General features: G+C 49.7%; 2 protein-coding genes across 4 annotated transcripts; both read left to right on the top strand.

Annotated features, from left to right (window-relative positions):
• The first annotated feature begins 8,136 nt into the window (after positions 1-8,136).
• On the top strand, positions 8,137-12,731 carry CD300C (CD300c molecule). 2 transcript variants are annotated; one of them, XM_029927895.1, is made up of 4 exons: positions 8,137-8,537; positions 9,068-9,400; positions 11,214-11,337; positions 12,393-12,731. In XM_029927895.1, exons 1-4 carry the CDS (start codon positions 8,477-8,479, stop codon positions 12,529-12,531), a joined length of 657 nt encoding a protein of 218 aa, XP_029783755.1. In that variant the 5' UTR covers positions 8,137-8,476; the 3' UTR covers positions 12,532-12,731. The 2 variants fall into 2 exon arrangements, 1 of the variants encoding a protein (XP_029783755.1); XR_003904503.1 differs by having other exon boundaries at positions 8,138-8,537; positions 11,214-11,903; positions 12,393-12,453.
• A 976-nt stretch (positions 12,732-13,707) lies between these two features.
• Positions 13,708-24,561, top strand: CD300LB (CD300 molecule like family member b). Of its 2 annotated transcripts, none has more exons than XM_029929069.1 (4): positions 13,708-13,895; positions 21,371-21,544; positions 22,775-22,862; positions 23,887-24,561. In XM_029929069.1, exons 1-4 carry the CDS (start codon positions 13,856-13,858, stop codon positions 23,972-23,974), a joined length of 390 nt encoding a protein of 129 aa, XP_029784929.1. In that variant the 5' UTR covers positions 13,708-13,855; the 3' UTR covers positions 23,975-24,561. The 2 variants fall into 2 exon arrangements, with proteins under 2 accessions (XP_029784929.1, XP_029784928.1); XM_029929068.1 differs by having other exon boundaries at positions 13,709-13,895; positions 21,215-21,544.
• Positions 24,562-26,318: the final 1,757 nt, after the last annotated feature.

Raw genomic sequence — 26,318 nt, 5'->3', positions numbered from 1 at the left:
TATATATCAAAATGGGGCACCTGGGTGGCTCAGTTGGTTAAGTGTCCAACTCTTTTTTAAAAAATTTTTTAAATGGTTATTTATTTTTGAAGGAGAGAGAGACAGAGCATGAGTGGGGTAGGGGATGCAGAAAGAGAAGGAGTCATAGAATCTGAAACAGGCTCCAGGCTCTGAGCTGTCAGCATAGAGCCTGATGCAGGGCTCACACTCAGGGACTGCAAGATCATGACCTGAGCCAAAGCTGGATGCTCAACCAGGTGCCCCCAAGCTTCCAACCCTTGATTTTGGCTCAGGTTATAATCTCATGACATCAAGCCCTGCGTAAAGCTCTGTGCCGACAGCTAAAGCAGGGCTGTGAGAGAAACTTATAGCCTCTAATTCTTATACTAGAAAAGAGGAAAAGCCTCAAATCAATCATGTAAATTCTTACCTTGAGAAACTAGAAGAAAAAGAGCAAAATAAACAAAGTAAGCAGAAGAAAAATAATAAAGGTAAGAGCAAACATCAGTGAAATTGAAAACGGAAAAACAGAGGCACCTGGGTGGCTCAGCTGGATAAGTGTCTGACTCTTGGTTTCTGCTCAAGTCTTGATCTCACGACTTGTGAGCCTGAGCCCCGTGTCGGGCTCTGTGTTGCCAGCATGTGGCCTGAGTGGGATTCTCTCTCTCCCTATCTCTCTGTCTCTCTCTCTCAAAATAAATAAATAAACAGTATGTAATATAGAAACATCATATATACATATATCTCAAAATATATGGCACACAGCTAAAGCAGTGCTTGAGGGAAATTTATAGCCTCTAATTCTTATACTAGAAGAAGGAAGTTCTCAAATCAGTCGTGTAAATTCTTACCTCAAGAAACTAGAAAAAAGATCAAAATAAACCCAAAGCAAACAGTGAAATTGAAAATAGGAAAACAATAGAAAATATCAGTGAAACAAAAATCCCATTCTTTAAAACAACAGAAACAATAAACCTCTAGCAAGACTGACAAAGAACAAAGTGAGGGTGTACAAATGATATCAGGGATTTCACTAAGACCCTGAAGCCATTAGAGGATAATAAGGAAATGCTGCAAACAATTCTATACCCATACATTAAAAAAACTTAGAAATGGACCAATTTCCTAAGAACCACAAACTACCAAAACTGACCCAAGGTGAAATAAACAACCTCAAGAAGTCCAATTACCATTTTAAAAAGATGAAATATGTAAGTTTAAAACATCAAAGAAGAAATATCCAGGCCCATATTCACTAGAGAATTCTAGTAAGCATTTAAAGATGAATTAACACCAATTTTGCACAATCTCTCCCAGTAGAGAGAATAAGAGTAGGGGCTTCCCAATTCATTTTATAAAGCTCGTATTAGCCTGATATCAAGCTTAACAAAAATAGTACAAAGAAAACTAAAGATCAGAATGTCTCATGAACACGGACATGAAAATCCTCCACAAAATATTCTCAAATGGAATCCAGCAATGTATAAAAAGAATTGTGCACCATGATGGAGTGAGGTTTATTCGAGGTGTGCAAGGCTGGCTCAATATTTAGAAATCAATCACTCTGGGGTACCTAGGTGGCTCAGTCGATTAAGCGGACGACTTTGGCTCAGTCATGGTCTCATGGTTCATGAGTTCGAGCCCCGCATCAAGCTCTGTGCTGACAGCTCAGAGCCTAGAGCCTGCTTCAGAATCTGTCTCCTTCTCTCTCTGACCTTCCCCTGTTCATGCTCTGTCTCTCTGTTTCTCAAAAATGAATAAACATTAAAATTTTTTTTAAGTAAGGGGCACCTGGGTGGCTCAGTCAGTTAAGCAGCTGACATCAGCTCAGGTCATGGATGCAGTTGGTGGGTTTGAGCCCCACGTCAGGCTCTGTGCTGACCGCTAGCTCAGAGCCTGGAGCCTGTCTTCAGATTCTGTGTCTCCCTCTCCCTCTGACCTTCCCCTGCTCATGCTGTCTCTCTCCCTCTCTCTCAAAAATAAATAAGACATTAAAAATATATTAAACAAATTTTTAAAAAATTAATCATTGTAATTCACCATATCAAACTAAAGAAGAAAAATCATAAGATCATATCAATTGATACTACAAAAGAATATGACAAACTCCAATACACAGTCATGATTTAAAAAAAGAAACTCATAAACATAAAAATACAGGGAATTTCCTCAACTTGATGATCATCTTAAAGAAAGGCTAACACCATACTTAGTGATGAAAAACTAAATGCTTTCCCTCTAAGATAATGAACAAGACAAAGATGTCCTCTCTCACCATTACTAATCCTAACACTGGAAATTCTGGTCATTGCAATAGGCCAGAAAAAGAAATAAAGGCATAGAGAATGGAAAAGAAGAAATAAAGCTTCCCTCTTTGCCTATGACATAATTGTCTATGTAGAAAATCTCAAGTCATCTACAAAATCTCGTAGCACCAATTGGTGAGTTCATCAGGTCAAGGAATACAAGATGAGCACACAAAAATCAATCACATTTCTATATACTAACAATGAACATATATGAACCAAAACTTAAAATGCAATTCCATTTACAATAACCCCAAATAAAATGAAATGTTTAGGTATAAATGTAACAAAATATGTACTGGATATATATGCCCAAAATTACAAAAGGCTAAATGACAGAAATCAAAGAAAATTTAAATAGATGCTAATTCTTCCCAAATCTGAGCTCTAATCTGTCTTGCTGAAAACCAAATATTTTTTTTTCGAGGGGCTGGAGACTTTCCCTGAGGCCCAGCCCTCTGCCTGGAGGGGTCTAGAAGGATTGTAACATAGCCTGATACCCAAGTGCAGATGGGGTTTCTATTTCCCAACCTCATGGATGAAAACGAGGGAAACCAGAGCACACTTGTGGCAGTTCTTCAAGCCACCAACAGATGGCAATAGTAGCTATCTGCAGAGCTTCTCTGCAGAGCCTGTTCAAGGACTTAAAAATAATTCTCCTCTAACAGGATTGCTTCTCAGCTGCTGAGTCCTTCCTAGATGATTCAAATATCCTTATCCTGGCCACCCCGAGTATTAAAACTAACACCATTGTATCCTCATGGCCTTTCCTCTTCAGGCTGTCTTACATCCTGCTCCACAGCTATGTGCATAGGAATCACTTTGTCTCCCTTGGGACCAACCGGAGGTGGACCCAGACATTCAAGGATCCAAAGTTCAAGATCTAACCAAGGGTCTGGAGCCCAAAGGGCAGTTCAGACTAGAGTGAGTCAGGGCCCTAATACCCTGTGCCCGGGGGGAGGGGATAGAACCAGGCAGAAAAATAAGACACGTCTGACTGTAGCTTCAGGTTTATTGAGAAGCAGTGCCCACAGGGCTCTTCTGGGTTTCTTACCCCCTGGAAGAGAAAGAGGGACCCAGTGCCTCCTTCTGGAAATGGCCAATTGGCTTAGAACTTGGTGTGGTGACAGCTGGCAATGCTTCTTCTTCCCGCCCACGAACAAGGGAAACAGCTCTTTGAAGGACCATGACCAGTGCTGGCAAGGTCTGAGGAAAGGTAGCCAAGGTGGTGAGAAACAAGGAGACAGAGGTGCTGGGACCAGGAGAGCCAGGCAGGCACTGGCTGGAGGCTGGGACCGGAAGGTCTATCTTGCAGTGTGGGGAGAGATGTCTGCACTTTGGCTCTGGCCTGGCATCCCAGGAATGGTCTCAACAGTGGTCTCTAACATTGTCTCTAAGTTGAATTGCTTACACAATCGCAGAGCTGCATTGACATACATGTTGATCCTATGTACTTATGCATGGGTTTTATTCCTACCAAAGCACAAGTAAACACTGTAATTCAGGAATCAGTTTTTTAACCCAATTAATTATCCCTTATGACCATCTGTGTATCAAAAAGTTGATTCGTGAGCTTCACACATTTGAAATATATTTTTTGTTTGTCCCTGGAGTACTCACACTCTCCCTTCAGCTCCAGTGTGGTCAGCACTTCTGCGAGCCCCTCCTGGCATCCTGAAGACAAGCTTGTACCCTCGGGGATGCCACACTCAAGAGGCACCAGGTCCAGGCAGGTAGTGGGACTCAGCATTCTACAAGCTGGTGTTGGGGGCCACGCGAAACTGCCACCTCTTCCTATTCTAAAAAATACCATAATTTGGGGGGCGCCTGGGTGGCTCAGTTGGTTATGCGTCTGACTTTGGCTCAGGTCATGAACTCATGATTTATGAGTTGGAGCCCTGCGTCAGGCTCTGTGCTGACAGCTCAGAGCCTGGAGCCTCCTTCAGATTTTGTGTTTCTCTCTCTCTGCACCTCCCCTGCTCATACTCTGTCTCTTTCTCTCTCTCTCAAAAATAAACATTTTTTAAAAATTTAATTTAAAAAGTAAAATATACTGTAATTGTTGTAACCTTATTTTGGAATCTCTCCTTTCTTAAAATGCTGAGAGATTCACAAAATAGAAGTGGCCCAGGCTTCTCTGGACCTCAGAGAGACTGTGAAGTCAAAGAGGAATAAAAAAGATACTTCTGATTCTAGCCCAAGGGAAGGCAATAACATTTGCCTTTAACTTGATCTTTGCTTAATTATTTTTTCCTTGCAAGAGACACTCAATACACTGTGTGGATGGTTCCCATGTTATTTCATGCTCAGCTTGTTAACCTCCTAGGCTTTTATTCTGTATTTCTCAATAGCAGCCTTTGAAACAGCAATGTTCCATCAACTCTGGAAGATGCAGTGGGAAGTGACAGGAGGTGGTGAGTTTTTGGATCTTCCTGTGTTAAGTATTCGTATGGATCTTCCTGAATTAGGTCCTCATGTGCAGGCTTGAGGGCTGGAGAAGTAAATTTCCACTGGGTCAAAAAAATGTGTACTATTCAGGGTTCCCTACAGAAACAAAACAAATAGGAAAAATATGAAGAGCTTATTATAAGGAATTGGCCTCCAAGGTTATGGTAGATGAGGAGTACCCAAGAAAGCCAGTGGTTTAATTCATTACAAGTTCAAAGGTACAAGAGCTGGGAGTGCAGAAGTCAGGAAAAGATGGATGTCCTAGCTGAAGCCATCAGGCAGCAAGGGGCAAATTCCTCCCTCCTCTGTTGTTCGTGGAATTCTACTCAGATCCTCTGGGTTGGGTGAGGCCCACCCACCCAGCGGAAAGCAACCTACCTCACTGAATCCACAGATTCAAATGCTAATCCCATCCAGAAACATCCTCACAGACACACCCAGACATAATGTTTCATCCGAACAACCAGCTAAGGTAACACACAAAATTAACTGTCACAGAGCATACTCAAACCTTGAGTCAAATTTCTGCTGTTTTTGCACTGCCCACCTGGAGGACCTCCCAACTTTTCAGGGCAGCCAGGAGCGGGCAAAACTGAAGTATTTTCAGAAAAAGAAGAAGCACTTGGGAAGTGAGAGAGGAACCGAGATGGCTGTGGGTGGAGAAGTTTCAGGAGACTGAGTTCCCATCAAGTTTCTCAATTTGGGTTACAATGACCACTGGCTGCCTGACAAACCCTCTCATTCTGCTTCCTGGGTCTGAAGTTGTGCTTCTCCCCCTTGCTGGCTCTTGGCCACTCTCTTTCTACCAGAGTTATGGTACAAGTGAAAGATGCTTGAGGAGTTGAGCCAAAGGAAACTGGGTTCAGATCCTGACACAGACCCTTATAACATGCTTCTTGTCAGTTTGTTAACTTTCTGAGCTGTTGGAAAGGTAGCTAGAAGGGGGAGAGATTATGAAAACTCTTTGCTGTATGAATAAAGACCAATAAATGTCAACCTCCCCAAAAAATCAAGCAAAGTTTCAGAGATATAATTTCATGGTTTGGTTTTGGGTTTTATTTTTATTTTATTTTATTTTATTGAGAGAGAGAGAGAGAGAGACAGAGAGAGAGAGAGAGAGAAAGAGAGAGAGAGCGCATGCAGGGGAGGGGCAGAGAGAATGGGACACAGAGAATCTGTCTTTGCACTATCAGTACAAAGCCCAATGCAGGGCTCAAACCCATGAACCATGAGACTAGGACCTGAGCCATTTGGATGCTCAACTGACTGAGCCACCCATGCAGAAGAAATAGTATAGAACTTTCAAGGATTAATCATAAATATGTTGTGCCTTGCTCCTTCTGAGATCACACACTCTGGGAGAAGCTAGTTGCCAAATCATGAAGACACTCATGCAAGGAGCTGAGGTGTCCTGCCAACAGCCATGTGAGTGCACCATCTTGGAAGCAAATCCTCCAGGCCAGTTCAGTCTTCGGATGAGTATAGTCTTGGTCAACATCTTGACTGCAACTTCACAAAAGAGATGCCCTGAGCCAAAACCACCCAGAAAAGCCACTTTCAGATTTGTGACTCTTAGGAAGTATGAGGTAATACTTGTTTGATGTTTTTAGCTGTGAGGTTTGGGAGAGAATTTGTTATGCTGCAATAGATGTCTAATCTAGTCGGACCACACTTGCCTGGGGTCAATGTCTGCGGCCAATTCAGTTTATTTACTCAACTGCTCATTCACTCATATACCGAATATTTATCATAAGCTGACCACTTGTCACATACTGAAGTTGGACACCAAGTCATTCTGTGGTGAGTAAAACAGACCCCAAATGCTGCTATGATATAAACTATATCCTAGTGTTGGGGAAGGGGAGTTGAGAAGAAACCACCAAAAGAAAACATACTAACAAGGTTCGGTGAACTATGGAGGAAATAAACAGGGGCCAGTGATTCAAACAACAGGGCAACCCCTAGGAACGGTGATCAAGGACGGCTTTCTGAAAGGATGATATTCAAGGTGAAATCTAAAGGATAAGAAGGAACAAGCAATGAGAAGAGGTGGACAAAGGATCCAAGGAGAGGGACAGGCAGGTGCTAAGGCCTTGGGGCAGGACAGGCACTGTGGCTGAGCACAGAGCATACTGGGGCAGTGGGAGCAAGACGGATCTGCAGAACCCAACAGTGGCTGAGCCCTTTTGGTCTATGTAGACCAACTAAGAAGAGTGGGTTTCATCCGAAGGGTGTGGAACAAAGGGCATACTAGCTACTATTGACTTTTGTTGAAATGCTGTCTGGCTAATGAGTAGAAAAGAGGAAGGACAAGGCACTGGGGGCCAAGAAGAACAAGGATGTCACCATCACATTAAGTGGAGAGAGGATGGTGGTAATGTCAGGGGGAGGAGGGGAAGTAGGCAGATGGAAAGTGCTAGAATAAGCATTAACAGGGAGTGACAGAGAGAGGAATCCTTAGTGACGTGATCTGGTTCCAATAACCCTGGGAATATTGTTGCTTTTGACCAGGATAAGATAGTGTGGGAGAGAAGCAGATCTGGGGAGAGAGTGTTTAAGGGGAAGTTGATAGGCCTGGTTGTGCATGACAAAGCTAAGAAGCTGGCATAACCCAGGCAAGATGTTGGGTCCTGAACCTTGACCTGCCTCACTACCGTTTCCAAGTAAACTCAACCCAAACCCATCACATCAGGAGAACGAGCCACTCTGAGTTAAGACAGAGCTGCCTCCCCCCTCCAGACAAGGACCTTCCCCCATCTCTACACCTTGAAGAGGCCCCCAGTCACCACTGTGAACCCAAAGAAGATGTCAGCAGCTTGTGCTTTGGGGAATCTCCATCTTGTTACACAACCACTCTCCTGCACCACTGGATGGAGAGGAGAGGCTAGCTTCAGCTTCACATCTCCCCAGTGTCTCATCGGTACCTCCAATCTCTGCACTCTCTTGCCCATTCTCAGCACTCTGCCTTGCAAGTCACAGCAGAGTGGACTTTCCAAAGAAGAAAGTAAAAAGTGAGGTCCTCATGTTGGTGATGGCTGCTTTGGGTCTACATCTGGAGAACAAGGAAACACAGCCTGAGGGATTTGTACCCTGGTTGGGAATTCAGAGTCAAAATGAGACCTTTGAAGGCATCTGAGGTCACAGTGTCAACATATGTGGCCAGAGGAGAGCAGGGGTCCCATGGGGGACTGTGGGAGTGCTTGGAGCGGCAAGTAGAAGGGGGGTCCTAACACCACTATGGTCACCATTGATGGGTGCTCTGGCCTCTACCCCAGAGATGGTACATCCTGACTGTAAGGAAGTGACGTGTCACAGGGGTGTGGGCAGCCCCCTGAGGAGGAAATGCTGTGATGTGGTTCCACAGTGTGGGTGGGGGTGACTGTGGATAGGGAGAGGAGCAGCTGTGGGCTGTGGAGAGGGATGGCAATCCCACACCAGCACTGGAACTGGATGGGGACCTGTCCCCAGACTGAGAAGTGCCCAGGGCACCAGGTCCTGGGCTCTGCACCAGCCCGTGCTCTTCTCTCCCCAACTTCCTCCACCCTGACCAGCTCGAGTGACCATGGAAGAAGACTGTGGGGACCAAAGACAGGCTAGACAAGGAAACACAGAAGCCTAGGAAAGCAGAAGTGGGATGTGGAAACCAGAACTTCTGTGAGAGGCTTGGAACTGTTCCCCCTCAAGAGCCTGGCATTGCTGTGGGTGACATCTGTGCCACAGAAATGACCGCAAGGGACAGGAGGGCATGGCTGTCTGCAGCTCTGCTCTTTCTGCAGGTCCCAGGTGAGTGGGGCAGAGCCTGGGCAGGGAAGCTGGCCCTGGGTGGGAAGGAGGGCAGGGCTAGGAGACGCCCAAGGGGAAGGAAGGAGGGTGTGGGGAGGGGGGGAGGGAGAGCCGAGAAAATTCCAGAAGTGGCCGGCTACTGCCTCAGCAGCAAACAGGAAGATTCAGTGTGTAAAGCAGATGAGTCTTGTCCCCTGTGCTGGACAGAGCAGCACTGATGAGAGGGAACCTGTGCTCACCATTACCTTCATTGTCACCGTCAGAGATGCTGCTTGGAGCATCACACACACACACACACACACACACACACACACACACACGCACCATGGACACCCTCTCCTTCTCCACTCCGTGAGGAAAGAGCTCCTTCCGCTTCATCTTCTCCCTTGAGTCTCAGGGAAGACTCATCTTCCGCCAAGTCCTCCTTCAGATCCCAAGGGCCTTTGGGGGACCCAGGGTGTACCTTGACCCCAAAGCCCACCGACCCAGGCCCATCTGGTGAGAGACCCGCACTTGTCTGTGTTTTCCAGGCTGTTCATCTATACGTGGTCCCACCTCCGTGTCGGGCACCGTGGGGGGATCCCTGAGCGTGCAGTGTTCGTACGAACAGCAAGTGAGAGACTATCCCAAATACTGGTGCAGTAAGCCATGTTTCTGGAAAATTGTGAAGACCGAAGAGTCAGACAGAGAAGTGAAGAGCCGCCGCGTGTCCATCAGGGACCATCCTGCAAACCTCACCTTCACAGTGACCTTGGAGAACCTCAGAGAGGATGATGCAGGAACGTATCAGTGTGGGATCGATACATCCTGGTTAGGAAAATTTGGAGATCCCACCTTCCCCGTTGAGGTGTCTGTGACCCCAGGTGAGCTGTGAGCATCCCTCCCCAGCGCCAGCACCGGGGTCCCTGACCCTGGGACCGATCACCCCAAGCCTTCAGAAAGCAGTGCCACGTGGGATAGAAGAGAGGGAGAGGATGGGGCTGGTGATGTGGGACACTGGGGATGTGTATGTATGTGTGTCCACATGTGTGTGTCGAGATGTGTGTACGTTCGGGTGCACACTCACACTCACACAAGCACATGCACACCTCTGGCTGTCGTGGGCACCTCTGTGTGCCACACCCTGACATGCTATCATGCCTAAAGCTCTCCCAGGGAGGGGGCTAGGAGTGGCCCTGAGTTTGGGGACAGCTGCCTTCTTGTCCTGACAAGGGTCCTGTCTGCTCTGAAGGGGACCCTAAATCTCCTCCTGGACTCTCTCTGTCCTCCTAACAGGGAACAGGACCCCTTCGGGCATTTCCTTCTCACCCTCACAGACTGCCCACATCACGTGTCATGGGTTATTCCTGAGGCACCAGCCTCGCTGCTGTGATTCTGAGGGTCTGCAGCAATCTCGCGGGGGGGGGGGGGGGGTGGTGACAAGCCTGAGACCCTGATCGGGGGCTTCTGTGACCATTTCGGAACCACCTGCCCTCCAGCTTGACCCTCCCTCTCTTCCTCAGGCACCTTGTCCCCACAGGAGGGAACCCAGAGAAACCCCTGAAATTGCTCCCCTCAGACAAAAGAGAAGGGTGAGAAAATGTGTTTTCAAGTCTTATGGCCCCAAATATACCAAATAACTCTTCTTTAATAGAACTCTGTTTTTGTTTCCAATGAACCAAATGAAGGTCATCCCTCTAAGTGTGTGGATTTTTTTTAATTTTTAAAAAATGTTTATTATTTTTGAAGGAGAGACAGAGACAGAGCATGAGCAGGGGAGGAGAAGAGAGCGAGGGAGACACAGAATCCGAAGCAGGCTCCAGGCTCCAAGCTGTGGGCACAGAGCCTGACATGGGGCTTGAACTCATAAACTGTGAGATCATGACCTGAGCCAAAGTCGGACGCTTAACCAACTGAGCGAACCAGGTGCCCATAAGCATGTGGAGTTTTATCTGGTGTTCTTATTCTGATGCTGTCCCTGGCTCCTCCAGGGTCCTTCTTGTGGGTCTTAGTTTATCTCTCACACATGGGCTATTTCCCTCCCGTGCCCTCTGTGGGTTCCTCCTATTCAACAGTGAGGAGCTAAGCATCCACAGGCATCCCTGGGGATGCGAGGGAAAGACCTTTTTTCCCATTGGCTTCAAGCAGGCCGCTTTCAGGTCCACCAGGTGTGTGTCTGTCTCCCTAGATCTTTCTTTCTGGTCATTCCCTCCCCCAGAGAGGACTGTGCTGACAGTTCGGGGGCCCAAGAGCGTTGAGTGCCAGGGTTTCTGTCCCTCAGTGCAGACTCTGCTGAGGGCCCAGTTTCGTGACCCTCACCCCAGACATCAGCCCTGCCTAAGGACCCTGGCTCCCTCAAGGTCTGGATCTATCTCCACAGAGTAAACGCCATCCGCCCTCTGCCCGGGTGCACACAGTGTGGCTGTGGCTGCTTGGTCTTTCCACACACTCAGATCCCTGGGGAGCGGGACAACCCACCATGTGAAAGTGCCCACCTGGCCAGGGTGCACCTGCAGTGCAGGCCAAGGGGAGGCCCGGAGACCCATGCACGCCTGGGTGTGGCTAGAGGGGGAGGTTGGGCCAGGACATCTGACTGGACGGCCTGAGTGACCAGGACGATGTGAGTCAGAGCCACACAGCCAAGTGGGGGGGAGACCAGGGGGAGAGCGGCAGGCCTGACATGTGCTTCCTTCTCAGGCAACACTGAAGCCCCCAGCATCGTGAGGCCCCCCAGTCCCACAGGTCTTCACAGGACACTGCCAGCACCCAGGGGGCGCACTACGATCCGGCAAGAGACCCCCAGTCCCAGCCGACATCCCCGGTATGAGGCTCGCACGTGGAGACCTATGACACCGGGCTGATTTCTAGACCACACCGGGGGCTGAGGAATGAGGGTGTGTCTCTCTCGGCCCTGTGCCCACCCCCAGCCGGGAAGGTCTCCCCAGGCGCTCTTCTGTGGATACAGCCCTGAGCCACTGAGACCCAATCCCGCTCTGACAAAAGTGGGGGAATTCACACAAGGACTAAGTCAACACACTCATCAAGATAAGTTTGCGCTTTCGTGATGAGTGCTTGGAGAAAATCCGTCAGAGGGGTCAGGGAGGGCTTGTGCGGGAGGGGGATGGGAGTGCTATCCAATACACAACCGCCAGGGAGAGGACGTGTCACTGGAGGCCTGCAGGATTTGGGGAGCCGGCACTCAGGTGCTCTGCAGAAATGGGGCTCCAGGAAGAGGGAAGAGCAAGTGTCAAGAGTTTTATAAAAGGCGCCTTCAGGGCTCGGCCCAGGCCAGGTGCTCTGGGAGCCGGTGGTCCCTGCACTGTCCCCGCTGCGTCCCCCCCAAACCCTGGACAGAGCAGCATCCTGTTGAACACCAGGCCTCTGAAGGTGAGAGCTGAGCCATGTCATTCATCCCTGCTACCATCAGCCACTGAATTAGGTGCCACACAGGTGCCAGATTAAAGCTAACGTTTCTGATCCCTCGTGGGATAAACTGTAGGAGAGCAGACACCAGACAAATAATCCCGATACTGATTTCCAGGCCACAGACAGGGTAACCCCCAAATGCAGAAGGCTGAGGCAGAACCCTCTTCCCGGCCCGGGTTCCATGTCACTCCCTGGGGCCTCCCTCACATCACTCCAGTGGCCGGGCCCTTTTTCGTGTCCACTGTCCTGTCTCAAGGGCACCTGTTAGCCTGAGGGACACGGGACTGGTCTGCTCTGTGGGGCAGCCCTGCCCACGGACCCACCTGGGACTGATCTCGGTGCAGGTTGTTGGGACCTCAGGACATGGGCACAGGGACACAAGGGAAGCGGAGGGTTCCAGAGCCTCTCCCTGAGGATGTGGCTCACTGTCCGTCACCGTGTCCCCCACAGGTCCCTGCTCAGCAGCGTCTACTTCCTGCTCCTGGTCTTCCTGGAGGTGCCCCTGCTTCTGAGCATGCTCAGTGTGGTCCTCTGGGTGACCAGACCTCAGAGGGGCTCCAGGGGACAGGCGGAGGCAGCCCAGTTATGAAAACCAGTAACACCTGTTGCCCATGGATGACCTGCCCCGGGAAACATAGCGCCGCGTGGATGGGATGTGCTGATCAACACATCCAACTGTTGTCCACGTTTCCATCGGAATACTCTGTAAACATTTTTGGTAACTTTTTTCTTGCAATGTATCATAGATGCAAAAGAATGTATCCAATAAATGCATACTCTTTTAAAATATTTTTTAATATTAGGGGCGTCTGGGTGGCTCAGTCAGTTAGGCGTCAGGCTTGTCATGATCTCCCGGTTTGTGGGTTCGAGCCCCGCATCGGGGTCTGTGCTGACCGCTCAGAGCCTGGATCCTGCTTCCGATTCTGTGTCTCCCTTTCTCTCTGACCCTCCCCTGCTCACGCTGTCTCTCTCTGTCTCTCAAAAATAAATAAAAAACACTAAAAAAGTTTTTTTAAACAAAGCTGTTCTTCAAGAGTTTTAGCTACTGGGTTATAAATCAGGATCCCAATTAATTACATCAGGTTAAGTCTAGAATTTGCTTTGTTACTAATGAGGAAACCCAGTCCACCAGGCTTCTCTCAGCCTCCTGCCCTGGGCTAATTTTGTCCGACTGTCTTCCTAGCATCTGAAGCTTTACCCAGGGCGCTAATAATAATGTAGGGTGCTGGCCCCATCCCAGGACTGTGTCCTCAGAACTTCGCATGCCTTTTCTCACTTAATTCCTATAACCATTCTTATGAGCCCAGTTTACAGATACAAAAACTGAGGCTCAGAAAGGTTCAACAAGTTGCCCGAGGTCACACAGCTTGCGGTGCCGGTAGAGCCCAGGTATGTCTGACCCTACAGCCTGCACTTTTATGCCTTCGGTTGCAATGTCTGAGCAAATGCATCTGTAGGTGCGCCAAGGCTGGCCACCTGACACCTGAGTGGGAAGGAGGCGGTGCTCCCTGCTGCTGGGCCCCCTGCTGGGGTAGAGAGACATTTCTGGAGCTGACACCCAGGCAATTGTACCCCTTGGACCCAAAGCCCGATGGGTCCGATGCATTCTGCTCTGACCGTTCTGCAGACACATCTCATCCTGCCCCTCCTTGCTCCGTACAGCCCCGTCTCCTACATGGTAGGAATTTTGTGCCCTGTGACTCGGCCCTTTTAAGAAATTACACCCAGTTTGCTGAATAATTAAAAGCAGGAAATACTCTACAAAAGGAAGTGAATGGGTAAGAAACTCAAAGGCGGTCCAGTCAAACAGAGCGCAAGCTGGGGCTCAGGCAGAGCTCCGAGAGCCCAGCTGGGATCCGAGTGTGAGCTCCAGGGGTGGATCCGGAGGGGCCAGGTGCCGGGGAGGCAGGAGCATGCGGCGGCTGCTGGTTCTTCTCCTTCTCAGCCACACCGGTGAGCGCAGCGGGGGCCATGGGGACTGTGTACCACTAGGGCAGGGCAGGGGATGGAGAGCGATCTCGGGCTGAAGGGGGAGTGTCATATCTGGGGAAATGAAAAGAGGCTTTTCGTTTATTCATACTGGGGTCTTACTTTGTGCCACACACACACACACACACACACACACACACACACACACACACACCAGTTTCTGAGGAAGTGAAGCAAAAGGGAAACAGGCTAGTCATGAAGAAGGGGACCCCATGAGGCGCCTGGGTGGCTCAGTTGGTTAAGCATCTGACTTCGGCTCAGGCTGGCTTAGGTCATGATTTTGAGGTCTGAGAGTTTCAAGTCCCGCATAGGACTCTGTGCTGACAGCTCAGAGCCTGGAGTCTGTTTCTGATTCTATGTGTCTCTCTCTCTCTCTCTCTCTCTCTCTCTCTCTCTCTCTCTCTCTCTCTCTGCCCCTCCCCTGCTCGCACTCTGTCTCTCTCCCTCTCAGAAATAAATAAACATTAAAAAAATTAAAAAGAGGACCCCAGACACTCAGGGGGTGAGACATGCAGATAAACAGCAAACAATGACAGGACACTGAGGCATTGATGGTGCTATGCTCAGAGGTCCAAGCAAGTCTGGCTGAAGGAGATATAGAAAGCCATAAAACGGCATCCGTTTGATGAGCCTTGAAGAAAGGGATCAGCCCATCAAGCAGAGAAGGGAGAAGAGCATTCCAGGAAGAGGGGACTGCTTGGCCAAGAAGACATGGAGGCTTGAGAAAGCATGGTGCATTCCATCCCTGGGGGGCCCACTGTGGGCAGGGGGCCTTGGCATGGCTGGTTGGTCATGAGGTTGGAAATGCACAAGATTACAAAGGCCCTTGGAGGCCATGTCCAGGAACCAGGGCTTTCGAAGAGAAATTGCTCAGGAACCCAGGGGGGAGATGGGAGCTAGGTGGTGTATCTTTTCCTCTGTAGAAAGCCACTGCACACCAAAAGGACATTAGGGACAGTCCAGAAGTTTGCAGAACACATGCTGTATGTGTGGGTCACACAGTCTTCTCTCTGGGCCAGGAGACTGACCCTCTGGCAAAACAAGACTGGTCCATAGGGGTCCCCAACACAGGGCATAGCCAGGGAGTTGGGAGACTGAGGTTCCAGTCCTGAAAGGGGCTGGATTTCTTTTTCTGTTTTTTTTTTTAATTTACTTTTGAGAGACAGAGAGAGACAGCATGAGCTGGGGAGGGTCAGAGACAGAGGGAGACACAAAATCTGAAGCAGGCTCCAGGCTCTGAGCTAGCTGTGAGCACAGAGCCCGACACGGGGCTCGAACCCACGAACCATGAGATCATGGATGGCCTGAGCTGAAGCTGGACGCTTAACTGACTGAGCCACCCAGGTGCCCCTAAGACCTGGATTTCTGGTGTGAATGGAAAGTCCCTGAAGCCTTTCCTACCTGTAACATTGTGGATTCTGCTATTCAAATCAGATATGAATAGATGAGGGCTGTGGTCATTCTCAAACTATCGCTGTCATTGTTGATTTTATCAGTGACATTGAAGCTCCGTGATGACACCTGTAGATGGGTGGGGGGGGACAGCGGCTTCTCTGTGACTTTTATGCTCCTTAGGCAGAACTCCAAATGGCCCAGAATTCCCAAAGGACAGCAATTCAGATGCCTGTATCTTCCCCTGGACTCTACCCGTGCATTTGAGTTCAGAGACCTCCATCTGCTTCCTCTCTTAATCCCAACATCCAGCTCAGCGTGAGGCCAAGGGGAAGGGTGAGCTGCCTGGGCTCCCACACACAACACACTCATGCAATAAAGTCAGATGCGCACACTCCCGTTCACATCTGTGCTCTCACATACTCATACAGAGTTAGACACACACTCACGTGCACACACAGGCTCACATACAGTGTCCCTTATATGCACACACCCACACAAACTGTCTTCTCCTCCCAGATGAAGGCTGGGAGGCACAGTGGCTGCTCTGTGGCTTGGGCAGGGTGGGTGGTGCAGAGACAAGACCCAGGGTCCTTCATCTTCAACTTTCCAAGTTAATGAGGGAAGGGGATGAAATAGTCAATGATACAAGAAAACCCACCCTATTAGCAGATGGCCATTAGACACTCTGGGGCTACTTCTGTGAAATGAAGAACAAAAGTGGATGAGGGTGAAGTCAGAATGACCCAACTTCCTGTAGGATGTTCTTGTCTGCTCATTTTTGTGGTTCTGCAGCAACCTAGAGGGGAAGGCAGGGTGCTGGCATAGTTGGGTGCTCAGTAAGCATTTGCAAGTGGAAGAACAGGACCACAGACCTGTAGCCCAGAGATTACTCTTCGGAGCCTGAGCTGGTGCGGTTGCATGGCGACACCAGCAGGGATGCCCACCCCATCAGGGTGAGGCAAAGTGGGCTCAACTCCCTTGGCACATCTCACACCCCATGAGTCCCTCTGCTCTGAGCCCTGCCCTTGGCTGCCTTTGGCCCATTTTGTGTGTCATTTGACCCTTGCTACCAACGCAGACAGAGAGCTCAACTGTTGTCTCAATTTTGACACAAGACTATTCACCAAGGAATGTGCATACGGGGCAAACTTTCCCCAAGGATTGACATGAAGAGAGAGAATTTCCATCTCAGGATCAGGGGAAGGAAAAATGGAGATTCAGACAGTGTAGGCTTTGGAAACCCGTCAGCCCTGCTCCTGAGTCCTGCTCCAAGCCAACTGCACTCCTAGCGTCTCCTCCTTCCTTCAGACCAACTGTCAACAAAACACAAAGACTTGATGAGTAGTTCTACCCACTACAGTCTGTACTTATAAAAACCTCCCACATATTTCTTTTTAAAACAAGCCTGGTCACATTATGAATGGGTACTGCCAGATTAAATTAACAAAGCTACAGTAGGAGTAGCATCTCTCTTCCGTTGTTTGTGATTGTTGGCAAATACCATCTATACTGAGTCTCAGTGCTCCAGACTCTAAGCTGTCAGCACAGAGCCCGAAGCAGGGCTCAAACCCACAAACCATGAGATCATGACCTGAGCTGAAGTCAGACGCTTAACCAACTCAGCCACCCAGGCGCCCTTTCTGCTGACTCTTGTATTTGATTTTAATTTGCATCATTGCTGTCTCTTAGCAACCTTTTTGCTAATTGAGTCCTTCTGATTATTACGATTTTTTTCTTAGTTGTTTTGTTAATGATGTAAAAACTTTCACATAATAGAATGTATGATTTAGAAAGTGAAATTCTGGGGGAGACTGGGTGGCTCAGTCGGTTAAGCATCCAACTTCAGCTCATGTCATGATCTCACAATTTGTGGACTCAAGCCCCACATCAGGCTTTGTGCTGACAGCTAAGCTGGTTTGGATTCTGTGTCTTCCTCTCTCTCTGCCTCTCCTCTGCTCTCTCTCTCTCTCTCTCTCTCTCTCTCTCTCTCAAAAATATATACATTTTAAAAAATAGAATAAAATTCTTCCCTCCATCCCAATTTCAGCACTGACCACTGATAAGACTACTGTCCTATTTTTTTCCTACGCATACACTAGAGAAAAACCACAGAAATGGAAGCCTACACACTCTGTTAGGCAACTTTTAAAAAACCTGATAATATCATATCTGGGACATCTTCCCTATTATTACCTGTGATTTGCCTTCTTCTTTTAACTGTGGTATGAATGGACCATAATTCATTAGCCAATGTCCCAGGAATCACATTTGAGTGGAATTTGCTTCCAACGTTTGCTGTTTGTTATGTTAGCACTGTAATTAGAAGCCTTATACCTCAGTGTCCACTGGTGTAAAAATTATACTTCATGCCAGTATCGAAATGATTATGTCCAAAGATCTTGACGGCCAGGTCCTTTGTAGAAACAATAATAATCTTGGGGCACCTGAGTCAGTTAAGCATCTGACTTCAGCTCAGGTCATGAGCTCACCATTTGTGGGGTCAAGCCCTGCATTGGGATCTGTGCTGACAGCTCAGAGCCTGGAGCCTGTTTCAGATTCTGTGTCTCCTTCTCTCTCTGCCCCTCCCTCACTCGTTCTCTCTCTCTCTCTCTCTCTCTCTCTCTCTCTCTCTCTCTCTCTCTCTCTCTCATTCTCAAAAAAAATGAATAAACATTTTAAAAAACAATCACAAATTTTATTGGTACTTTCCAAGATCCAAATGCCGCACAAGGCATGAGGACCGGGAGAGAGGAAGAGAGAAAAAGCACAAACACAAAATCTCTGCTCCTCAGGACAGGGTGTCCTAGTAAGGGAAACAGTGAGAGAGGCTGGTAATGGTAACAAAATACCAGTGCAGCACTCAGGCTCTTATAAAGGATTTAGAGCAACGGGAAGCAGCAGATTTGGTTGGGAAAGAGAATAAAGTGAGCAGTAGACGAGCTGGGCTCAGAGAAGAGTTTCCAGGTGGAAGGAAGGACATGAACAGCAACATGGCTCCTGAGAGGGAACATCAGAGTCAGAGGAAGAGAAAAGTGGGGGCACCAGGCTATAGGATCCAATGGAGGCAGGGAGGGGCAGGAAATGGTGCTGGACAGAGAACCTGGATCTCAATGGAAGAAAAAAACTTGAATGCCCAACTAAAGAGTTTTAAATCCTTCTGAGACAGGGGCAAGTGGGTGCAGAAGAGATCATGAGATCTTGCTCATGACAAGTGCAACCGAAGATGGGGATGGTTTCGGCACATAACCCCAGCAGTGATATGCAGAGGGCGTGGGGAAAGGGGGTGCAGCAAGAGCCGGAGAAACCTCTCTGGATGCCACAGCTGAGATCTAGACACCAGATGAGTGACAGGCTCTCGCTGATGGGGCAACCTCTGAAAGAAGGTCTGCGGTTTGACATGTACCCAAGTGTTACAACAGCTCACAGAATGGAAAGTAGCACAGCCATTTTGTAAACAGAGAAGCAAGACCCAGGGAGGTTAAGTCGCTTGCTCAGGATTTCCCAAGGAGTGTGTGGTAGACGTTTCTTTCTGGGTCCAAATTCACCATCTTTCTGCCGTGTCATGCTGTCATCACAAACGGTGAGAGTAGGGGAGGAAAGAAGAGAATCGTTTTGAGAAAGATTTTTGAGGCAAAGTTGACTAAATTGTTTACCAATCAGTTGTAGAGGGAAAAGGGAAAGACAGGATCAATAAAGATGCCAAGATCTCCTCCAAGTGTGCTAGTAACACAATTGTGTTTTTAAAATGTTTTTTTTTATCTATTTTTGAGAGATAGAAACAGAGCATGAGTGGAGGAGGGGCAGAAAGAGAGGAAGACACAGAATCTGAAGCAGGCTCCAGGCTCTGAGCTAGCTGTCAGCACAGAGCCCGATGTGGGGCTCGAACCCACGAACGTGAGATCTGACCTGAGCCGAAGTCAGAGGCTTAACCCACTGAACCACCCAGGTGCCCCACAATTGTTTTTTTTTTTTTTAATGTTTACTTTTGAGATAGAGAGAGACAGAGCGTGTGAGCAAGGGAGGGGCAGAGAGAGAGGGAGACACAGAGTTGAAGCAGCTCCAGGCTCTGAGCTGCCAGCACAGAGCCCGACGCAGGGCTCGAACTCACAAACTGTGAGATCATGACGTGAGCCAAAGTCAGACGCTTAGCCAACTGAGCCACCCAAGCACCCTCTAATGCAGTTGGTTTGAAGAACATAGCATTCATTCTGCGGATGGAATACTACTTTTATTTCCAAAGGCTACTAATAAATTACCACAAACTTAGTGGTTTGAAATAACAACATTCATTACCTTACAGTTCTGAACATCAGAAGTCCAAAATAATCTGACTGGCTGAAATCAAGGTGTAGGCTAAGTAGGATTCCCTCCAGAGGTTCTGGGGAAGACTCCTCTTTCTCACCCTGTTCAGCTTTGAGAGGCTGCCCACATTCTTTGGCTTCTGACCTTTTCTCTTTCTTCAGAGCCGACAATGGAGCATCTTCCAATCTCCCCCTGACTCTGACACCCTCTTTTTCATCTTATAAGGACCCTGGTGACTACATCAAACCCGACTGAATAATGCAGGATAATCTCCCCACCTCAAGGCTGTTAACTTGATCACATCTGCAAATTCCCTTTGGCCCCGTAAGGTGACATATTCACACATTATTGGGATTAGGGTGTCAAAGTCTTTGGGGGGCATAAATCTGCCAACCACAAAGGCAAACCTCAACTGAACCAAAATAGCATCAGGGAGAAGGTTTGAAGTGTGAGGAGACGCACCTTCTGGGCACAACAGACCTGACTCCCTCTGCCTCATGGAGATGCCCCCACCTCCCTGGCCTGGCCCTGAGGGTCTTGGGCCAAGACAGTCAGGAGAGGCTTCCATTGTGTTTCTCTGCTTCTCTGTGCTTGTTCACTCCCATGTGATCAAGGCACAAGTGGTCATGGCCAATGACAAAAAGTTATGTGTCCAGCCACATACAGTCAGCTTAACTGGAATCAGGTCCCAGAGCAGCAGAATACCCTTTCCACCTGTGCTTCTTAACTCATTCCCACTCTGAGTAGACCTTTGCTAGCTCTCCCGTGAGCCCTCCACTGGAGAGAATACTGAAGAAGACCAAGTTCAGGGTAGATTTAGTTCTGTGACTATTGACTTTGGGGTAGAGATGTACAGTGTAAATGGAAATGGTAGACTGGCGCTAAGGGGAGAATTTGGGCCACAACATGGGATTTGGGGGACCATCAGGATATCAGCAATACCGGAAATCATAGAAATGGAGAGTCCCTCCATGGGGGAGTAATAAAATGGGACAACATGAGAGCCAGAGAGGGGACCCTGGGCAACCCCTGAGGTGTTTTCGGGCTGGTTCACACTGACTCTCAAGAACTGACTCAGGGCTTCTCCTCAGCTGTGTGGCAGTCACATTGCCTCAACCGGCTGAAACCAGTTGGGGTGGGAATAGCTACATTACAGAAATGGGGGAAATGCTACAGACGGGGTTTTCTTCCCCAGAGGCCTAGTTGTTAAGTATTTATTTACCAAAACACCATTGTCTGCAGCAAGATTTAAAGAGGGAAGAAGAGAAACCAGTAGAGGCTTCTGAGATGAGCAGTCAGAGAAGAAAGAGGTTGGATGAGGGCCGAGTTGAGAAGACAAGGAAAGAGAGAGTCAGGAGTTTCGCTGCTGCCAGCAGGGCCCAGAAGATGAGGGATCCGAGAGGTTGGGACCTCATCACCAAGAGAGCTGACGGGGAAGCTGGATGGAGGAGGCAGATGTTCGGGGTGTGGCGGGGCATGGCCAAGAAGGCGAGGACCCTGGCTCGGTCCCTGGACGCCAGCCTGGGGCCACCTGAGCCCAGTGGCTCCAGCAAATAGTAGATGTTTCTTGGGATTCTGTTTTCTAGGCTGCTTCTCCATCCAAGGCCCAGAGTCTGTGAGGGCCCTAGAGGGGGAATCTATAACCGTGCGGTGTGACTATAAACCAAGATGGGAGACCTACAGGAAGTGGTGGTGCCGTGGGGCACACTGGGATCTGTGCCGGACTCTCGTTCAAACCACAGGATCACAGCAAGAAGTCAAGGAAGACCGCGTGTCCATCAGGGACAACCAGAGTCACCGCTTCCTCACAGTCACCATGGAGCAAGTCAGGCAAAGCGACACAGACACTTACTGGTGTGGGATCAGCAAGAGTGGACCTGACCTCGGGGCACGTATCAGAGTGACCATCGAGCCAGGTGAGAACTTTCTCAAGTACAGGAGGAGGCCCTCATGCTCAGGACAGAAAGACCGGGGGCTCCTGCTTCCTCCTCCCCGAGGGCGGAAGGGAAATAGCTGAGTGCCTGAGGACAGTGTCCCCATCACAGTCGTTGAGGTCCCCTGAGGCATCTGGCTGGTGCAGGGCAGGGCTGGCTGGCCCTGGGGTGGGGGTGGGGACGCGGACCCTGCCTTAGATGCCTATGGCCCAGCCCTGCTCTCCTGGGGACCGGACAGCCCTGGCGGCCCACATTCTCCCAGCAGAAGCCTGGCTGGACCTTGGACGCCGGCAGGCATTACTCTAGGAAGTGGTCAGTCTCTGATAGTCACACTCCAGACCCGCCAATACACAGAGAGGGGCAGGGGGACACCTGGGGAAGCCCAGAGGATCCTACCACTGAACTCCAGAAACTTGGGCACCCCAGAGCAGCTGCGGGCCCCCAGCCACTCTCTTCTCTACTTTTTCCTAGCTGCATTTGAGCAAGCAGGGAGTTAGAGGGGCCCAGGAAGGGGCTGGTTTAACAGTGGATGCTTTAAGGCGAAAGGAAGGCTTTGACCATTAAGCTAAAGTCAGGGGGCCCCCGCTGGCTGTCCTGGGGTCTCCGCAGGCCTGGGACTCAGCTAAAAACAGGTCATGGATACTCAGTGCCTGGCTGATCTCAGGAATCCATGACCATGCAGTCCCCCATAAATGGGCTTCAGAGTGCTTCATGAAGATGTTTGATTTATCACAACCTTTGCTCATGATTGAGCCAGAACGTGCCCTCTTATTCACCAGCCCTCCAAAGTCCTCCTCCTCCTTGGCACCCAAATAACAGGGGCACCTCATTTCCGGAACCACCTGTCCCTGAGCCCAGCTCAGGCACCACTTGAGCAGAAAAGACCAGAGACTTCCCCTCCCCGCCGGAAGTCCCACCTAAGAGGGACAAGCGGAGAGAAGGTGGAAAGATGTATCTCTCTCCCTACAACCAAGTCGAGTGCTTCTTCCTGCTTCATCTCTATTTCTTCCTGCCACACTTGAAAGTGACGGGAGATGATTGTGCTGCGATTCAGATGACTCAGCAGCAGGGGAGGTGTGGGGACTGTATCCAGAGACGCAATGCCCCAGTGCAGGGGCAGGGCGACTCCGGGGAGGGCTGGCAGGACACTGTGAGCTGCGCACGAGTCCCTGTCTGTGCCCATAACCTGTGGCCAACTCTGCCTGTGTCTAGAGGGAACACTTCTGACCACCTTGGCGAGCATGCTATCCAGGACGAGTGCCAATGGCCGGGCAGGGCTGTCGTCCGTCTCCTACGGCAGGTGGGTGGTTGCTGTCCTTACCCTGTCCCTACTTGGGGCCTCTCCTAGTCTGCTACTGTGCCCTCACAGGATGCCAGAGCCACCACAGCCAGGGTCAAGGTCCAAAGTCCCCGCTCCATCGCTCCTGCCCATCTCGCGCCTCACCCCTGTCTCCCAAGGCCAGCCCTCCCCGGGAAGGCACTCTATGGAAGCTTTCTCTATAAGGGTCATCCGCCTGTTTAGTTGTCAGCAAAAAAATCCTGATGACCTACTGCGTGCCAAGGAGAGGTAAGACAGAATCTCCACCTGGCAAGGCGCCAGGTGCCACAGGGCAGGAACGTGAGTCAGCAGCCTGGAGGTGGCATTCAGGAGCAGCGAAGTCACAGAGGCAGGCACACCGCCTGTTGTGAGGGACCCTACTGTGCTGACAGGAACTCTGGGAAAGGGGGGCCACAGGAGGGGCGATTAGAAAAGAACTGGGCCCATGGGGCACCTGGGTGGCTAAGCGTTAGATTCTGTGTCTCCTTCTCTCTCTGCCCCTCCTCCTGCCCAAAATAAACAAACATTAGAGAAAAAGAGGGGTGCCTGGGTGGCTCAGTCGGTTAAGCATCAGACTTCGGCTCAGGTCATGATCTCACAGTTCATGAGTTCAAACCCCGCATCGGGCTCTGTGCTGGCAGCTCAGAGTGAAGTCTGCTTCGGATTCTATGTCTCCTTCTCTCTGCCCTTCCCTGCTCTCACTCTGTGTGTCTCTTTCTCAAAAAACTAAACATTAAAAAATATTTTTTTAATAAAAACAAAAAAGAAAGAAAGAAAGTTTAAGGAAGGTGGTCCCGGAACAAAGCAAAATCAAAAAGTTGAAGTTACTTCTGAGATGCCCTCGTGGTTGGGCCATTGAGAAGGTTCACAGCGGCCTTCAGAGTGGGGCTGCAGGGCCCAGGGTCACAGGCTTGGCCAGGCTGGCCAGTGCCCCACAGTGTCAGGGCGCCGAGCATGACGGCGCCTGGGGGGCCTGGGGCTCTGACGGCTCTGTCCCCTCTTGCAGGACCCACTACATCCTCCTGGTGTTCGTGAAGGTCCCCATCTTGCTCACACTGGCCGGTGTTCTCCTTTGGTTGAAGGGATCTCAGTAGCAACAGTCTAACTACATGAACTTGTCCTTGATCTTCTCACCAAAGACACAGCCGCTCAGAGAGACGGATGAGCAGAACCGTCCAACCCCTGGACCCCATTTCCGGAGGAGACGTGAGCTGTGGATGAAATGCCTCTGAGTCCTTAGGACGCGGTGACTGGGGTGCGAAGGGGCTGGCCGGGCACCCTCCCTGCTCTGCACAGCTCAGGGACACAGCCCGGGGCCTCCTGAGAAGTCAGGGGGTGCTGGAGAGCCAGCGTCTGACCCACTCCTTCGGGTAGCAAGTGCCCCTACCCCATGGGGGCTCGTGGTCAGAGCTGCTGGGGCGGAGCCCAAGCCCCGTCCTCTCTGCAGGAGAAAGTCGGGCACAGAGCCAGAGACCGAAGCACACAAAGAAGCAATAGGCGTGTGGGGCGGAGACAGAGAGATGGAGCCCCGCCCACGCCCCCCGCTCTGCTTCCTTCCTGAGACCAGCTCAGCACGCCTTGTGTCAGAGCTTCTGGTTTATAAGGGTGTTTTCTTTCTTTCTTTTTTTAAAAGAATTTTTTATGTTTATTTATTATTGAGACAGAGACAAACAAAGCATGAGTGGGGGAGGGGCAGAGAGACAGGGAGACACAGAACCCGAAGCAGGCTCCAGGCTCTGATCTGTCAGCACAGAGCCCGACGCGGGGCTCAAACCCACAAACCGTGAGATCCTGACCTGAGCGGAAGTTGGACGCTCAACCAACTGAGCCACCCAGGTGCCCCGTATAAGGGTGTTTTCTTAAGCCAGTCAGGTTGGGTTTGGATGACTTGTGACCACGAGAGCCCTGACTGATGTGCGCACACACACACTCACACACACACACACACACACACACACACACACACACACACACACTCACACCCCACAAAGGTGTGGGTTCCTTGTTCTGGGGTGTCCCCTCTGTCCCTGGAGCACACTGCTCTGAGTGCACCGAGCAGAAGAGGGACCAGGAGTCTCTCTGGGCCCAACTCCAGGGCTGGCCTTCCTCCCTCCCCCTCCTCCTCCTCTGTCCTGGCTCCTCGAATTCTCTGCCCCACACCCCTCTGGGCCTGGGGCTTCCTGGGTGCTGCCTTTCCTCCTCAAGTGTGCTGGGCCTCACAAACTACCTCAGGGTTGGGGAGGGCGGTCAGGAAAACTGTCTGAGGGAAACGATGTTTCCTCTCCTAAATGACTTTGTTTAAATAATCTTAATGATGAAAAATGTCTGAGGTAGGGCACCTGACTGGCTCAGTCAGTGGAGTGTGCAACTCTTGATCTCAGAGTTGAGAGTTCAAGCCCCATGCTGGGTGTCAAGATTACTTAAAAATAAAATCTTCAAGGGACGCCTGGGAGGCTCAGTCAGTTAAGTGTCCGACTCTTGGTTTTAGTTCAGGTCATGATCTCACAGCTCGTGAGTTCGAGCCCCACGTTGGGCTCTGCGCTGACAGTGCAGAGCCTGGTTGGGATTCTCTCTCTGCCCTTCCCCCTCTCATACTGCCTTTGTGTCTCTCGAAATAAACAAAGAAACTTAAATAAAATAAAATGAAATCGTTTTAAAACTGTCTGAGATACACGATGTTTTTATCATTTGTCCATTTGGATGGACTTGGTCACTCTGTGCCTGATGGGTCATGGGTTGGTTAAGCATCTGACTCTTGATTTTGGCTCAGGTCTTGATCTCATGGTTTGTGAGTTCGAGCCCTACATTGGTTCTGTGCTGACAGTGCAGAGCCTGCTTTGGATTCTCTCTCTCTCTCTCTCTGCCTCACCCATGCGCTCTCTCTCAAAATAAATAAATAAATAAACAAACAAACAAACATAAAAAATACATCTACTGTCAGCAAATTTCAAATATACAACGCAGTATTATTATTTTTTAATACAGCACAGTATTATTACCTCCAGTCATCATACTCTCCATTAGAGCCCAGAATTTATCTTATTGCTAAAACTTTGTGCCTCCGACCAGCCCTTGGTTCTCTGTGGAATGTTTCCCTCTGACCACCCAGGGGACATGTCCACCCTGCCCTTTGTCCTAATAGGTAGGCCCTTGTTCTCAGCCTCAGGAGGCCCCGGGAAGATGCCTCACCAGTGGATAGAGGAGAAGTGAATCCCTGACTTCCTGAACCCAGCCTGGAAGATGGAACACCGCCCGCCAGTGGGAAGCTACAGTGCCATCTCTTCAGCCGATGCGAAGCCTTCTCCCACTTTACTTGGTTTGGGGGTCTCGTCAGTGGTGGGCCTGAAATTACACTGGGCCCAGAGAAGACAGACTTTGATTCAGACTAAGACCCATTGAGTCACTCTTTTAGGGACCAACGTCCACAATCCACCAGCT

The sequence above is a fragment of the Suricata suricatta genome, chromosome 17 (genome assembly GCF_006229205.1).
Source record: "Suricata suricatta isolate VVHF042 chromosome 17, meerkat_22Aug2017_6uvM2_HiC, whole genome shotgun sequence".
NCBI classification, from domain to species: Eukaryota; Metazoa; Chordata; class Mammalia; order Carnivora; family Herpestidae; genus Suricata; species Suricata suricatta.
This window is presented reverse-complemented; position numbering and strand designations above follow the sequence as displayed.

Bases quoted from the DNA above. Each gene is read 5' to 3' on its own strand.
- CD300LB (XM_029929068.1), top strand. From the start codon at position 13,856: ATGCGGCGGCTGCTGGTTCTTCTCCTTCTCAGCCACACCG. The intron at 21,545-22,774 runs GTGAGAACTTTC...GCCTGTGTCTAG, and splicing joins CAGAGTGACCATCGAGCCAG to AGGGAACACTTCTGACCACC. The intron at 22,863-23,886 runs GTGGGTGGTTGC...CCCCTCTTGCAG, and splicing joins TCGTCCGTCTCCTACGGCAG to GACCCACTACATCCTCCTGG.
- CD300C (XM_029927895.1), top strand. From the start codon at position 8,477: ATGACCGCAAGGGACAGGAGGGCATGGCTGTCTGCAGCTCTGCTCTTT. The intron at 8,538-9,067 runs GTGAGTGGGGCA...TGTGTTTTCCAG, and splicing joins GCTCTTTCTGCAGGTCCCAG to GCTGTTCATCTATACGTGGT. The intron at 9,401-11,213 runs GTGAGCTGTGAG...CTTCCTTCTCAG, and splicing joins TGAGGTGTCTGTGACCCCAG to GCAACACTGAAGCCCCCAGC.